At 43.1% G+C, this 15,453-nt stretch overlaps 2 protein-coding genes across 2 annotated transcripts in view; both read left to right on the top strand.

Annotated features, from left to right (window-relative positions):
* LOC142774896 (uncharacterized) overlaps positions 1-15,453 on the top strand; it is a 63,275-nt gene that overhangs the window by 44,781 nt on the left and 3,041 nt on the right. The window contains exon 20 of the mRNA XM_075876041.1: positions 12,737-12,914. Within this exon, the coding sequence (XP_075732156.1) occupies positions 12,737-12,914 (178 nt within the window). The remainder of the gene's footprint in view (positions 1-12,736; positions 12,915-15,453) is intronic.
* Positions 690-11,387, top strand: LOC142774654 (uncharacterized). Its single transcript, XM_075875276.1, has 4 exons — positions 690-1,500; positions 4,208-4,408; positions 7,287-7,350; positions 11,298-11,387. Exons 1-4 carry the CDS (start codon positions 1,282-1,284, stop codon positions 11,315-11,317), a joined length of 504 nt encoding a protein of 167 aa, XP_075731391.1. The 5' UTR covers positions 690-1,281; the 3' UTR covers positions 11,318-11,387.

Below are 15,453 nucleotides of genomic sequence, written 5' to 3'. Positions count from 1 at the left end.
ACCCCAATGCCGAAGTGCCCATGATGCTGTCCGCGTTCGACATGGACACCACACCACCTTTGAGTGCAACAGACAAAGCACACGTGTTTTCCATGCCTGCACCGCTTGCAAGTCATACGTTCATTACTACAAAAATAGGTGTAGGAGACGACAGGGGCAGGAACTATCACTTGGCTGTGTGTAAACTTATTTTGCCATATTTGGCGGAATCTGAGTGACAGCCGTGAGGTACGATTGGTGCTCGCATTTTGCATGCAGGTTGTGTTGCATCTTGTTATTGATTTACGTGCTCAGGACCAAGTAGTGCTAGCAGTTCATTTGTTTGGTTCCTCACTTGTCAAGTTTTTTGGCGCACTCTTCACTTGTTCAGCTCAGTGGTCTCTGGCACCCTACGTGGTCAAGGCAGGCGGCTATTGTCAGAGCTCTCTCACCTTCCTGCGAAGTCCATCACCTGGCACACATCACAATCAGGTAGGCATTTATTTCACCGTTATCGATCATTACCTATCTTATAAACAGTTATAAGGTGCACTCGCATGCCACAGCTCATACGAGCTAGGCATGTAACATGTCTGTCGCTATTATAAGGTGAATAATGAAACACGTGTTTGCCATGCTTGCATCGCTCATACATACCTTATTACTAAATTAGGCACAGAAAACAGTAGGGGTAGCAACGGTAACATTACTGTGCGTAGGCATATTTCAGTGCATTTTGTGGATTTTTAGTGTCGGCTATGAGGTACGACCATAGTGCTCGCACGCTGTGTTGCACCTTTATTGAGTTGCGCATGCAGGAAGCAGTACAGTGAACAGTTTAATTCTTCGGAATTATATGAAGCATTGCTTGCACTCAGCAATAACGGCATTTTTCCTTTGTTAGTGTCACTTAATTGTATTATTGTGGTGAAGCCTGCTGTTGAGTTGCATCTTTGTAGTTTGAGGATGTCACAGGTCAGTTTGTGCACGCACTCATTAGTGATCTCCTCGGTGCCCATGCACATGGCTGTTATAAGGTGCACTTGTAAGCCGGATCAGCAGGAGTCTGCTGTCACGTACACACCAGGCGTGTACGTGTCTTTGTCGTCTTATCGAGCGCAGACAAAGCACTCGTGTTTTCCATGCCTGCATCGCTTGCAAGTCATACGTCCATTACTACAAAAATAGGTGTAGGAGACGACAGGGGCAGCAACTGTCACTTGGCTGTGTGTAAACTTATTTTGCCGTACTTGGCGGAATTTGAGTGACAGCCGTGAGGTACGATTGGTGCTCGCATTTTGCATGCAGGTTGTGTTGCATCTTGTTATTGATTTACGTGCTCAGGACCAAGTAGTGCTAGCAGTTCATTTGTTTGGTTCCTCACTTGTCAAGTTTTTTGGCGCACTCTTCACTTGTTCAGCTCAGTGGTCTCTGGCACCCTACGTGGTCAAGGCAGGCGGCTATTGTCAGAGCTCTCTCACCTTCCTGCGAAGTCCATCACCTGGCACACATCACAATCAGGTAGGCATTTATTTCACCGTTATCGATCATTACCTATCTTATAAACAGTTATAAGGTGCACTCGCATGCCACAGCTCATACGAGCTAGGCATGTAACATGTCTGTCGCTATTATAAGGTGAATAATGAAACACGTGTTTGCCATGCTTGCATCGCTCATACATACCTTATTACTAAATTAGGCACAGAAAACAGTAGGGGTAGCAACGGTAACATTACTGTGCGTAGGCATATTTCAGTGCATTTTGTGGATTTTTAGTGTCGGCTATGAGGTACGACCATAGTGCTCGCACGCTGTGTTGCACCTTTATTGAGTTGCGCATGCAGGAAGCAGTACAGTGAACAGTTTAATTCTTCGGAATTATATGAAGCATTGCTTGCACTCAGCAATAACGGCATTTTTCCTTTGTTAGTGTCACTTAATTGTATTATTGTGGTGAAGCCTGCTGTTGAGTTGCATCTTTGTAGTTTGAGGATGTCACAGGTCAGTTTGTGCACGCACTCATTAGTGATCTCCTCGGTGCCCATGCACATGGCTGTTATAAGGTGCACTTGTAAGCCGGATCAGCAGGAGTCTGCTGTCACGTACACACCAGGCGTGTACGTGTCTTTGTCGTCTTATCGAGCGCAGACAAAGCACTCGTGTTTTCCATGCCTGCATCGCTTGCAAGTCATACGTCCATTACTACAAAAATAGGTGTAGGAGACGACAGGGGCAGCAACTGTCACTTGGCTGTGTGTAAACTTATTTTGCCGTACTTGGCGGAATTTGAGTGACAGCCGTGAGGTACGATTGGCGCTCGCATTTCGCATGCATGTTCTGTTGTGTCTATTGATTTGCGTGCTCAGCAGTTCATTTCTTTGGAATTGCACGACACATTGCTTACACCCGACAACATTGCGAATTTGCACGTCACTTAGCCATACTACTGCTTAACTGCAGCTAATCCAGCATGGGAGTCCTTGTGTGTACCCAAGAAGTTGGTGTATGGCAACAGAATCAAGCGATCGCATATGCGAAGTTTTGGGTGCCCTATCTTGAAGCCACCCATTTCCATCTCTTGCGCGTACTACTGGCAGGCTACGGTGCAATTCATACTTGGTATCAACTGTTTGATTAGTCAATATATCACAAAAAGCTTTAAGTAATTGTTTAAAGTAATTATGTTTCAAGCTAAAATTTTAAAGTAATTGTATTCAATATTGGACCTGGCTGCACTTGAGAGGCTGAAGCTGCTTTCACATATGTGCAAGATATGAACATCTGTTGTCAACATTAGCGATATAATGGATAGCATTACTTAAGTTGTGAACATGTGTAATGTTGGAGCATATGCTAAGCTCACTTTTGACTGCACATTCAGGAATAGCCTTTTAAGAGACCCAAGTTGCGCAAGTATGGGTGCAGTTTTCTGTAGAATTTGTGCAGTTAATGTTACAGTCTCCGTCATTATTTCTTTTCCTTGCGCCGCCTGCTTCAACTTAGTTTAAACATTTGTAGCAGGTCAAGAATATTTATATTCACTGTGCTCTTATATAGAGGACTGCTTAAAAAGCATTGGCTAATGTTCATATGAAATTGAACATAACCTGACATGCTAACCAGATATTGGAATGATTCTACTATTGTAGACTGTAAGGTATTATTACCATTGTAGCAGTGTTTTTATTATAAAATTGGGCGGTCTGAAAAAGTGCACAAGCCAGTGAATGTAATTTAGCAAAATAAGTGCTCTACCTTCATTGCAGCCATAACATCAATGAAGAATGCCCACTTGCCGGCATTGCGCACAGACATTTTCAACATTGACCGACTACTTCGAGCACTACCACTATCACAGCAGTGTGTTGGGCGGTGCCCTTTGCCCTTGTGAGCCTTGTGGAGCTTTGTTTAAAAACTATCAGAGCCTAAGAAGTCACGTCTTCAGACATCACAAGAAGCGATGCAGCAAACAGACTGATGATGCGTTTGTCTGCTCTGTGTTGTCATGCGGGGCGAGTGTGCCTACTCGCACGGAGCTTCTTGGTCACATAGCTGCCCATCTGGAGAGTGGAATTGATGCTGTTATGTGTCCTTTTGTGGGTTGTGGTAGTGTGCTGAGGTCAGCAGGTTCCTTCAGAACACATGTTTCAAGGTATCACCGGGGCAAAACTGCAACACAGTGCACGGAAGTACCTGAAATTGAATCCAGTTCAGATCAAGAGCACAGTAGCACACCCCCTGCTGATGTTGGAGATAACTGTGAAAGGGAGTCTGGTTGTGACAGCGATTTGCCGCTGAACCCCTTTTTTTTTTTATAGTGATGTCATAATCGTGGAGTGCACGCCATTTTCCTGCTCATATGCTTTGGTGTTTACAAAAACAAAAGGAGCCTTTTTTATTTTGCAAACAAAATCTGTTGCAATCAATGCTCTATCTCGTCCACTTCTTTTTTTCTTGTCTATGTGGTTTACGTCCCTACCTTTCTTCAGCCTGAACCTACTAGCCAACAACATGTTCTAGTAAGCTGGTGCAGTAGTTTCAGGGTGGTATTCCCCACCAGTCTGTTTTTTGTCTTCTTTTTTTGGCGTGTCACAGCTGTTGCACTCAATTGTAGGGTGGTAATATAGTTCTACATTTCAATCAGTTTTCACTTTAATATCTCTACAGATGAATTCATCTATTATCAAGTAACTGTTATTTACTTTGATTTTTGGAATAATTGCAGGAAATCTTCCAGGAGAGGATGGCGGCCTGTGCGCCTGCATTATTTCAGATGATGGAGGAGGCGCCGACGAAACATACTATGGAACTGGTGGTGCGCGTGAGAGACGAAGGACAAAGAGAAAAAGCAGTCCAGGTAGCTGTGCTACCATTCCTCTGCGCGCATTTTAAGGAAGACAAGAACTACCTTTACCAAGTATTTGAAGTAAGTTTCACTTTGTTGCATTATGTTAGTACAAAACTGGACAGTAACATCTTTTCAGAAAGTGATGTATTGGTTTGTTGAGAACAGCTTTAGGTTCTAGATTTTATAGAATACAGTCGATCCCGGGTATATCAAACTATGATATATCGAATTATTGGCTATATCAAAAAGTTGAGAGATCCCCTTGAATTTCCCATGCAAAAATACGGGACTGCTGTACACATCTATCGAACTCACGCACAGCAGAACATCCGCTAAATTGAACTCTGAGCCACGCTAAAGCCCACAAATTGCATTTTTCCTAACAAATAATGATCATTTATAGCCACAATTCGACAAGTTCCGATCCCTTTTCGCGTGCAAGTGACTAAAAGGGGGTGCTGAAAAGTGAAACATTGAAACTCCATCTTGCTGATCTAGCTCGTTGCACAGCACTTGTGAGTGCACCGGTATGCTTGATGTGCGATCTGCAGGTTTTAACGTGGGGGCATGGTGATGACCGAGGGCACCAAAACGAAGTGGAATGACTTAAGGAAGTTTAGTGATCTCATTGCGATGTTCGCATTCAATCGTGTATGATGGCATGTGGGACTGAAAAGCGTGGCCTTCGAGATGTGCAACTTCATGAGGTATTTTGGTGCTTCCGGTTTTAGAACGCTCATTTCGGAGGCTACGCTTTTTTCTAGCTTTCCGCACCAAAGCAACAGCTGTCGGTTACAAAATGACAAAGCCACAAGTGACATCGCTATCACCAACATGCTGACGGTGGGAGCTTGCTCGTTTGTGGGCAGCATCGCCTTTTGTGGCTTGTGGACCTGTGTACTTCTCGCCTCGTTACTGATAAATCATCATTTGGAAGTCGGCGCTACACATTGATACGCTCGTAGCGATAAAAATCATGGCTGGTGCTAGGAGCGACCTCAAGTAAAGCACAGTCGTGAACTGTTTCTTTGCGGGCTTTGTGCCAGGTGACGACTTTGAGTGCGTCATGACTGCTGTCAAGGGCGTACAATGCCTCAGTAAATTCTATGCCTTGTTAGTGTTTTCGGGCACCATCTCGGACAGCGAGCGGCTTCATTGGAGCAGAAGACGACGTCGCTGGTTCTGACTGCATGGATGCCGAGATGATGCCCAATGTTGACGGTGCCGTGGAATTATTGCTTTCGCCACCAACGCTCTACGGAGCTTACATTGGCATTCAGTGCCACTCAGCGCTGTTGTGGCCGAATGAGCTGAATTTGCTTACTTGGAAGGGTCCAGTGATATTGAGGACAACTGAAACTTGGTGGCACGCAAAAAGAGAGAAAAGTTTACAGACTATTTTCAAGTGAAATGAAGTGCGATAACTTGCAAAAGTAGATGTTCAGGCCTTGTTCTTTATCATATTGTGAGAGAATCATTCTTTAAGTGCTTGTTAGGATTTCAAAAAACTGTTTTTAGGTCTGAGATGCTCTAATTTATGCCTTAAATACACATATTTTGTGTTTCGACTCATCGATATATTGAACTACATATATCGCGATCCCCTTCGAGTTCAATATATCTGGGATCGACTGAATGCTGTGCAGGTTTTTAGCACAAAACAATAGCTTTTTCAGTTGAATTTTGTGAAAAAAGCTGCTTTTGTATAAAGGAAAATTAAACTTTGACTGCTGAAATCAGTTTTCTTCTAATTTCACAATTTCTGAACTTTGAGCAGACTTAACTTTTTTACACTTCTTAATCGATGTATTTTCTTCCCATAAAGAACAAGTGCAATGCTACCGTATGAGAATTTAGTGACCGCTGCAGCAAAATTTTTTGACAGAACAAATATGCTAAACATCCAAAAATACCTAATTCATGAATTGCTGGACACAAGTTAAAAGGAGGATAGTGTAGCTTTGCATATCTTTTGCCTTTGTGCTTCATTTTAAGGTAATTTTGGTGGCTTTGTACAGCAGCATTATTCATTAAAATTACACCGGAACACGCGCTTTGTCACAAGTATCAGCATTTGAAGATAGTGTAAAAAAAAGGCAATTTTCAATTTTTTTGTGGAACTTACTTTGGTTATCCGCATTGTGTCGTAGTCACAAAAATGTTCTGAAAAAAAAAATACACTGCCCTTGAGCCAACAGTTAGTGCGGGCAGGTGCCATTGTTTCATCAGAGCCACTAGGATAGGGAGTGAAGTCCCCAAGCATCCGACTATAAAGTTCACAGAGTGAATGAGAAGGAACGTAGCGCTGTGAAAAGTGAGACTTCATGCAACAAAAACTGTGTTGGGGCATGGTGCACGCATGGTGAACCACAGTGCACAAACTTGGTTTACTAGCCTTTTTCAGGCTCAATGGGAAAAAAAGTGTTTGTGTGCAATCAGAGTGCTCCACATGCAGAAAGCATTAGTTTTTTGCAATGCACTGCAGAACAATGTTTCTCGTCACTTTGGCTGTAGTGCCTCATTACGACGCAGTGAGGAGGGCACTAAGAATGGGAATAGGCCAGAGTTGTTGCAAGATGTTGCTCACTTTGTCCCTTGCTGTCGCACATGCAAAATAATTTTAAGCAATACTATCACCACTAACATTGATATATTGACCTGCAATCATTCAGAGTTGTCTATGATGTTGCTGTAATCCAAAGAGAAAAATGAATCAAAATGTGAGCAGGTTTTTTTGCGTGCTCGCTATCCATTCTACTTTGCTCTAAAATTGTTCCAAGTTTCAAGGCTCCTAGGTAGGTAATTTGTACTTGGTGCACACAGCCTGCAATAGACCAGGAACCATGGTGGAAAACGGAATTGCAGGGATCGCATCTCTGATTTATATATTGGAATGGCCGCAACTGTACATATCTCTTTGTGCTTTTGTGTACATGGGATATTTTTGCTCATCCAGGAGGGAACAAGCATCACTGAAAAGCTTGCCGAGTTGCCATCAACGCCTACAATCATTGCACTGGGTGAGTTCCCTTGTCGATATCATTATGTGTTGATTGTTGTGCGAGGAGGTCAAGTAAATTGATGACATTTTACAACATGAGTGTGAGCCTAACTCCAGCTACAAGGTGCAGTAGATACTTATACACTTAAATAACAGATGTTGTCGGAGGAGAAGAGTGGAAGATGAGGGCAGACCTGCAACTGGGTTTTATTCAGTACACTCATGCAGGGAACCTGCGTTCATTCTGATAGTCTGAGTGAAGTATCACAGACACAATCATTGCTTTTGTTCATTAGGAAAAAAGCCTAGGCAAGCTCAAGTGCCATTGGGTCACAACTGCATCTCAATTCTTGTCTTTGCCAGTAAAGTCTGCCATGGTTTACTAAAAGTAAACAATTCGTATGCATTTAAGTTGGGCAGGTGAGAACCTTGTCTGGTCTTTATCAAGGGCTGGTGTTCCCTACATCATTCATTTATACATTGACCTGTATGACCAATGTTAACATTCCTCCATGTCTGAGTGACTTCGTTATCCTACTTGACGAGCGCACGTCGAACTCAGTGGGGTGGCACTTAGTGCAATCTTGCACACCTCATAGAGGCAATGCGGGGTCTTAGCATTTACCTTGAACGGCACAGAAGAGTAACCTTCACCCACAAACTAGCTCACCAGACAAAATGCTGTGCTTTAATATTAACCCAACTTTAACATCAGATCATACATTCTGAACATATTTACCACGAGCATGTGAAGACTTATTTTATGATTGTGCGTATTCGAAGACTGAAAAAGGCCATTGCACATTTTTTCAAAGGAAGCCTTGGAAAAATTTTGGGAGCGTACAAACCACTAGTAGGGTGTGTAAAATTGCACTAAGTGCCACACCTTTTAGTTTGTTAGTTGCTTATCAAACCAGGAGGAATGTTTACATCAATCAAACAGGCCAATATATATATGAACGGCGCAGGGAACACAAGTTGTTGATTCCTGACAAGGGTCTTATCTGCCTCTGACTTCAGTGAAAGTCCATTGATTACTTGTCAGAAACTATGACAGCCATTACTGGCAAGAATGAAATTCGGAGATGCAGCCTTGACCAATTGGCTCCTAAGCTTGCTGAGGTCTTCTTTTTTTTTTTCAGGAGGAAAATGATTGGGCCAGCGTATTTGGCTCAGATTGTACAAGAATTAATGCAAGTCTATGATGCATAGATGAGGAATTTGCAGACTGTAGCGTGTAACCATACGTGTTCTAAATGAAGCCCATTGACGAGTCTGTACCCATCCTTGTGCTCTTCTCATATGTTTCATTTGAACCACACCTTGATAACCTTAAAGGGCTCCAACACGAAAAAGGGCAGCAGGTGCGAAGGTGGCCAGAAGTCTCGCACAAGTGTGCACACAAAGATAATGAAGTTGGCCCAGAAGCTGCGTTTCAATCAGTGAAAGTGTGAGCATGAATCATACACATTTTCTGATGATATCCGGTTATTAGAGCTGAATATTATCTTGATTGTGGCTTTGCATTTTCAATTTAATTTGTTTGTAAGTATTATGAGCCTGGCGTTTTCTTTTTTTTTGTCCTTCGGAGTGTAGTCAAAATATACTGCTATTATTTCACAAGAGCCAGCACATGAAAATGCACTCTCAATTGAGATTTCTATATACTGTGAATTGTGCCAAGGACATATAGTATGTTGTGAAAAGAGAAAAATGGAAGGTTTGGCCTTAATTTTATCCTAGTTATCAATCTCACTGATGCTTCGTTAAAGAACCCCAGGTGGTCGAAATTTCCGGAGCCCTCCACTACAGCGTTTCTCATAACCATATGTGGTTTTAGGACATTAAACCCCATATATCTATCTAATCTCACTGATGCTTATGTTAAACAGGGTTTGGAAATTCATTCATCTAAACCAAGGGCATACACAGAACTTTTTAGGGGGAGGGGGCCCTTTTTGATCTGAACCAGAGGTCTGGGCAGGCAAATGGTAATTTTGCGCTAAGTATTTCATGGAGAAAAAAGTTTGGGGGGAAGGAGGGGAGAGGCACGGGCCCGGTGTGCCACCGCCTGGCTACGAATAAGTGTAGTGTATATTCACATGATGTTTCTTAGTTCAGGTCAAGCTCTTTCAGTTTTTTTACAGGATCCTCAACCCCCCCCCCCTCCCACCTCAGCATAGTGAAAAAAAACATTCTGTGATCAATAAACAGTGCTTAAAAAATTTCACTAAAGCTGCTGCTTGGGCGAGTTGGTTCATGATTAAAATATGTGCCGTCTTTTTTTGCGCTGGTAAATCTATATTAAGAAAGTTCAGCCATAATTTGTAGCTATATGTGGCACATAGAGCTTAACAGCAGAATGCAAAGTTGAAAATCAGTATAGGTATTCACCCGTGCATTCTGCTATACAATAGCAACAAATATTTCTGAAAATGTAACTGCTCATTCTGAGCATGATCAGAGCCAGTGGGAAACTTCTCAGGAGCGCCGGGCAGGCCCTATACATCCTGTGCATTTTTGCTGATTTTAGGTAGTTTTCTCAGTGACTAAAAGGGATATTCATATAATCCATACATCATTTTCTTCCAAACTTTTTGCTCTTTTAACTTCATAATATAGAATTTTTGTGAATTTTTTACCACTAGAGCTTGACTTTTGAGTTAATTGGCATCTATGAAAATTTGTAACACAATAACGGTAAAGTGCATAGCTTCTATTTTGCTTCAGTAGCTGTATACAAAAAAAATAATCAACTGGTTATCTTAAAATACATGGGAAATAATGGTAGCTAAGTAATAAAAAACTGTTTTGAGATATGGAATAAAGTTCAAAAACAGGTGAAAAGTGATCGCACTGTCAGAAACACTGTTCAATTATTTTGTTTAGTAGTTACAAGCTTGGTAATCACTGCCAAAGTCAATTTTTCGCCGTGGAGCCTCTCGCAATGCTTGTCTTGTTTTTTTTTTTTGTGAGATGTCATTCAGCTCTATCTGCAACGTATCGTCAAGTGTGGTCAACGATTTCCAGCAAATTCATTGTAGTTTGGCCAAGCTTCAATCCTATCTCAGAATAGAGGCTCGTGTGATACTACCATTATTAAATGCAAAAAAAATATTCAATGTCGCCATTTCTAGGACTCTCACCCTAAACAAAGAAAGGAAAGATTCTGTGACTCAATTCCCATTAACTCAACACTTACACTGAGTCGTTCTCACACATTGTTATTCAGTTGCATCAGAAATATTAGTCCATGTCCATTAGAGCATACCCGTTGTCCCCATGTATATACGTGATTCACCTCGAAAGATGCTGAAAAGGCTGGGAGGTTTAACAATAAAGAGCTTGCTGGTTCAGCACCTCAGTACGTCACAGGGATTTATTCACATTAACAAGAAAACTGTACGGGCTTCAACGAAATTTACACTTCCTCAGAACCTTCTTTACCCCCAGCATCTAAGGTTATCGACAAGCACGGCAAATGCAAGGTGTAATGATGCTAGGAGCTGAAAGTGTTCCAACCTATGTATTCTGAAGGCGGATTGTGAATACAAAGGTGCACAGTGTCTTCGGACTGCTTTAGAAGTTACCCGACAATCTTCTATACACAGCTGACTCTAGACAAGCATTTTGACTTTTGTACGTCAGAAAATTAGGCCGTAAGCATAGAGCGAATGCAAGGGGCTTGCACTAGAGTGTGTTTTCACTGGCTACTTCCTTTTGGAAAAACTGGTTTTGAGCCACCAAAAATGCTGTTTATGAAAAGCACGAATGTGGATGCACAAAGGGACACCCCTCCCCAAATTGCAAAGAAAACAAAGCGATTTTTTTTTTCACATTTTGCTCTACCACGTGCCCCTACTTTTTGTATCAAGGGCCATATACATACACAGAGAAGGCATTATAAAGTGTGTGTAAGTTGCTTCTTGCATTCATTTGATCACTTGTTTTTCACATTCTTTTCAGGCATAAACATGCTGAAGTGATGAAGAATGGTGATGTAGCAAGCTACAGCACATGTATTATATGTAAATAAATTCATCTGTGTTTTGTTAATGTTGCATTATTATTTATTTGGTATGCAGCAGCAGGGGTGGTTTACACACACACAGTACATAAAGACTGCATTAGTGTAGGTTGAAACAGTACATAAAATTGGACATAAAACTCAATCATGAGAATCTACAGGCAGCCACATAAACATTCCATTCCATCCCGTAAAACATCGGCTTTTCGACAGTACTGGTCAACAAAAGCTTGTGTTAGTTTTTCACAAATTAAGTTACTACCAAAACTAAGTTTATTTTATGCTCAGTGAAACAACTCTTTCCTTCAAGGCAAAGAAACTACACAAAACCTTAGTCAAGCACAGAAAAGCCATTAAACGAAACCAGGTGTTTTACTGAAGCTTCTGTTTTCATTAATAATAACGGAATAATTTACAGCCAGACTGCTCTACAGCGATCTCCGTTTATTCCTCCTCTAAATACAGCAAATTCTGTATTCCTACAAACAGAGTCATGATGTGTTTGAGATAACAGATTTGCTGTGTTTGGGATAACAGATTTGCTGTGTTTGGAATAACAGATCTGCTGTGTTTGGAATAACAGATTTGCTGTGTTTGGGTTAACAGATTTGCTGTGTTTGGGTTGACAGATTTGCTGTGTTTGGGTTGACAGATTTGCTGTGTTTGGGTTAACAGATTTGCTGTGTTTGAAATAACAGATCTGCTGTGTTCAGGAATACAGATATGATGTGAAAGAGAATACGGAAAAATGTATAACAGAGACTTCGTGATACGGAGCCTGCTGTTACTCATTTACAGAATGCCTCCGGCAACGATTTACCAGCAGCTTTTGCTGTGTACCGAGACATTTTTTTTTACAGTGTAGTATACCACAGACGTTTACTACTTTAGAAGCAACGAGAGGTAGTGAATGTCCGTGGTCTGCTACCTACCGTTACTACTAATGTAGCCATTGTTGTTACAACAATTTACTACCTCAAGGAAGGAAAATAGAGGGGAAAAACGGCAGGGAGGTTAACCAGCCTACAGGCAGCCGGTTTGCAACACTGCGCACGGGAGAGGGATGGGGGAGATGAAAGATAGAGAGCAGAAAGGGAAGAGAGAAACACAGCACATTCGGCAGCACACGCGCGCACACTCAGTCATAGTAAAAGTTAGTGAGTATAGCACTGCCTTCTTTTTTAAGAGTGTATAAGTGTGCGCTCTGTCCCATCTCTCGGCTCTATCTTCCTTCTGAAAACGTTCCCTGCGCACTGAGAAAGTATATTTCTTTCAAAAATGTGATACCAACCAGCCCAAGTAGTTATTCTTTTGGAGGGAGCATCTTTTTTTTTGTTTTGACTTTGAAAACACAGCGCTCTGCCCTTTGCACCTGCAGGTGGTGTTGTGCTGCCTGACTCCGCGTTACGCCTCTTCGACGTCGTGCGCCCGCGAGCTAAGCCTGGCCGACGTTCTCCGGAAGCCCATCGTACCCGTCATGGTGGAGCCGACGCCCTGGCCCCCTCCCGGTCCCCTGGCCGTTGTGCTCAGCGCACTCGTCTACGTAGACCTGTGCGGTCAGTCTTAAGGAAACTTCGTGCATGCACACATTGCTCGTGGTAGTCGCTAAGCTTTTCTGCGGTACAAGCATGTGAGACGGTGGGGCTTGTCGAGCTGTTTACAGTCAGTTTTTTTTTCTCCGTACCAACCAGTTGATGTATGACGGGTAAATAACGAACTCAAACTTGACTGAAAGAAAAAAAATGAGGAAACGACGCAAAGAAGTGTACCTGTATGCCGCATCTGATGTTTTTCGTGCTGTTGTATTCAGATTCCAACAGAATCTCTAACAGACGCCATGCCCCGCCGCGGTGGTCTAGTGGCTAAGGTACTCGGCTGCTGACCCGCAGGGCGCGGGTTCATATCCCGGCTGCGGTGGCTGCATTTCCGATGGAGGCGGAAATGTTGTAGGCCCGTGCGCTCAGATTTGGGTGCACGTTAAAGAACCCCAGGTGGTCTAAATTTCCGGAGCCCTGCACTACGGCGTCTCTCATAATCATATAGTGGTTTTGGGACGTTAAACCCCACATATAAATCTAACAGACGCCATTGTTTGTGGTACGAAAACACTTCAGCCATACCCACCGAGATTATGCGGATGTCAGGAAAGAGCACGAGACTTGAGCTGGACCGAGTGGTGAAATGAACAGGCATGGCAACTCAACGAGCAATGCACAATTTCGCAATGACACTACAGGACATCGATCGAAATACAGGTTACAACACATTGAGCATAACGAAGGACGTGTCGTCTCCCGCCTGAGATTTAACCTTTGAGTGAACAAAGGCCGAATCAGACCATTCATAACTTTATTATTGTAATTTCGTTCAATACTAGCTAGCTTAGCATAGTCATACTGCCTGTGACTGCTTTTCTTCCCGGAGCATGGTAGCAAATCTGACGTGCGCCCCGTAGCGGTATCACACGGGCACTTCCGATCCCTTTTACGGCCAATCCGGAGTTCTGACTATGCTCGGTTCAGGTCGCCTATTGCTACGCGGTCGCGTTCAATCGCGCTCAGGCTCGCCGCGATGGTGGTGTGTCACTTGTGGTGCACGTTTAAACTGTGGAACCGAAGGTCGCAGGATCGAATCCCGGCCACGGCAGCCATATTTCTACAGAGGCGAAACGCCAGATACCCGTGTGCTGATATATAAGTGCACGCAAAATAATTCCAGGTGGTCGATCTCTTCGAAGCCTTCCACTGTGGTGTCTCTTATAATCATGTGATGGTTTTGGGACGTTAAATTAGTTAAATCCCAAAGATTATTATTAACCGCGATTTTTTTATTTTATTTGAACAGATTGCAGCCTTTTCACGGCCCATGCAGGAGTGGAGACCAAAAAAAAATACACACTAAGCATCGAAAGAAAATACATACCGGAATAACAAAAAAGAAGATACAGTGTCAAACAGCTCATAATTCAAAATAGACACACTGTATTATGTTCGTAAATGATTGAATGGTTTTACCGCACACAATATTGTTGTCTAGTTTATTCCAATCGTGAATAGCTGACGGAAAAGGGAATGTTTGTGAGCGTTAACACGACTGAAAGGTTGGTGGATAGTTTTGGAATGGTTCAATCAGGCCCGATTGAGATCAAGACGATCGTGATCTGGCTTCCAGACTGCGATTCCGTTCACGTCTGTACCAGACTCGATGCGGATTGTATGAGCCATGTGGCGGCGGCAATTCTCGATCGTGATCAAAAAATACGAACTAGATCAACCATGATCGCAACCTAAAGTACACCGTGTGTCATCGGTATTGAAACGCACGTCGGGTCTGCTATCATGTGTCGGGAATAAATGAAAAATTCGGCCAGTTCTATACGCATCGACACCGTGCAGCTGCGGGTGTTAAGGCAGGTCAAACTTGAAAACTTCTCCTAAACGGGCCATGAAGCACTTGTCCGAGTAAGCATGGAAATCATTGGAAAAGCGTATTGCCTCACAAATTCAACGCCGCGAAAATTATAAGAATCCCTCCAGTACGAGCGGAGTCACAAAGGTTTGTCACACGCTGCAATAGCATTCTCTCTTCTCTGGTCTCGACGACAACGCTGGAAGGTAAGCAGGGAGGGATGGAAGGGGCAAACCACGGTGTAGGGCAAACAAGCAAACGTCACGCGCACCTCGTGGCCTTGAGCGCTTCTTCCTTTTTTTTCTTCGAATGCGCGGCCTTTTCAGTGCGATCTCGCGCGCACGCATGGACAAGTGACGGCATCCCGTGGCGATCTGTGTAACAACCGAGCGCGCCATGTTCAAATCAGTGGCCGATAGATGGGCAATCTACATGTGCCTTTTGAGCGTCTTCCGTCATTTGTCGAGGGAAGAGAAAGCAATCCTTAGCTGACTTTGATCATTTATTCTGAATCCCAGGCCGCGTGCTTCGCTGTAACATTTGGCTCGCGTGTTTTCGGGAACCTCTACTACCGACCGGCAGCGTTTTCTGACCATGCTCAAAAAGTGTTGCAGGGCCCCTTTAATAAATGCTTGCACACTTGTTTGCGCGGTAAAAACAATCGGCAAGCGAAACTGTATAAGCGAG

Source organism: Rhipicephalus microplus, chromosome 10, assembly GCF_043290135.1.
Source record: "Rhipicephalus microplus isolate Deutch F79 chromosome 10, USDA_Rmic, whole genome shotgun sequence".
Classification (NCBI taxonomy): Eukaryota; Metazoa; Arthropoda; class Arachnida; order Ixodida; family Ixodidae; genus Rhipicephalus; species Rhipicephalus microplus.
Note: the sequence above shows the minus strand (reverse complement) of the source record. Positions and strands in the feature narration are given on the sequence as shown.

Coding starts and splice junctions, on each gene's coding strand:
- LOC142774654 (XM_075875276.1), top strand. CDS start 1,282: ATGCAGGTTGTGTTGCATCTTGTTATTGATTTACGTGCTCAGGACCAA. Junction 1,501..4,207: donor CTGGCACACATCACAATCAG/GTAGGCATTTAT, acceptor GAATAATTGCAG/GAAATCTTCCAGGAGAGGAT. Junction 4,409..7,286: donor ACCTTTACCAAGTATTTGAA/GTAAGTTTCACT, acceptor TTGCTCATCCAG/GAGGGAACAAGCATCACTGA.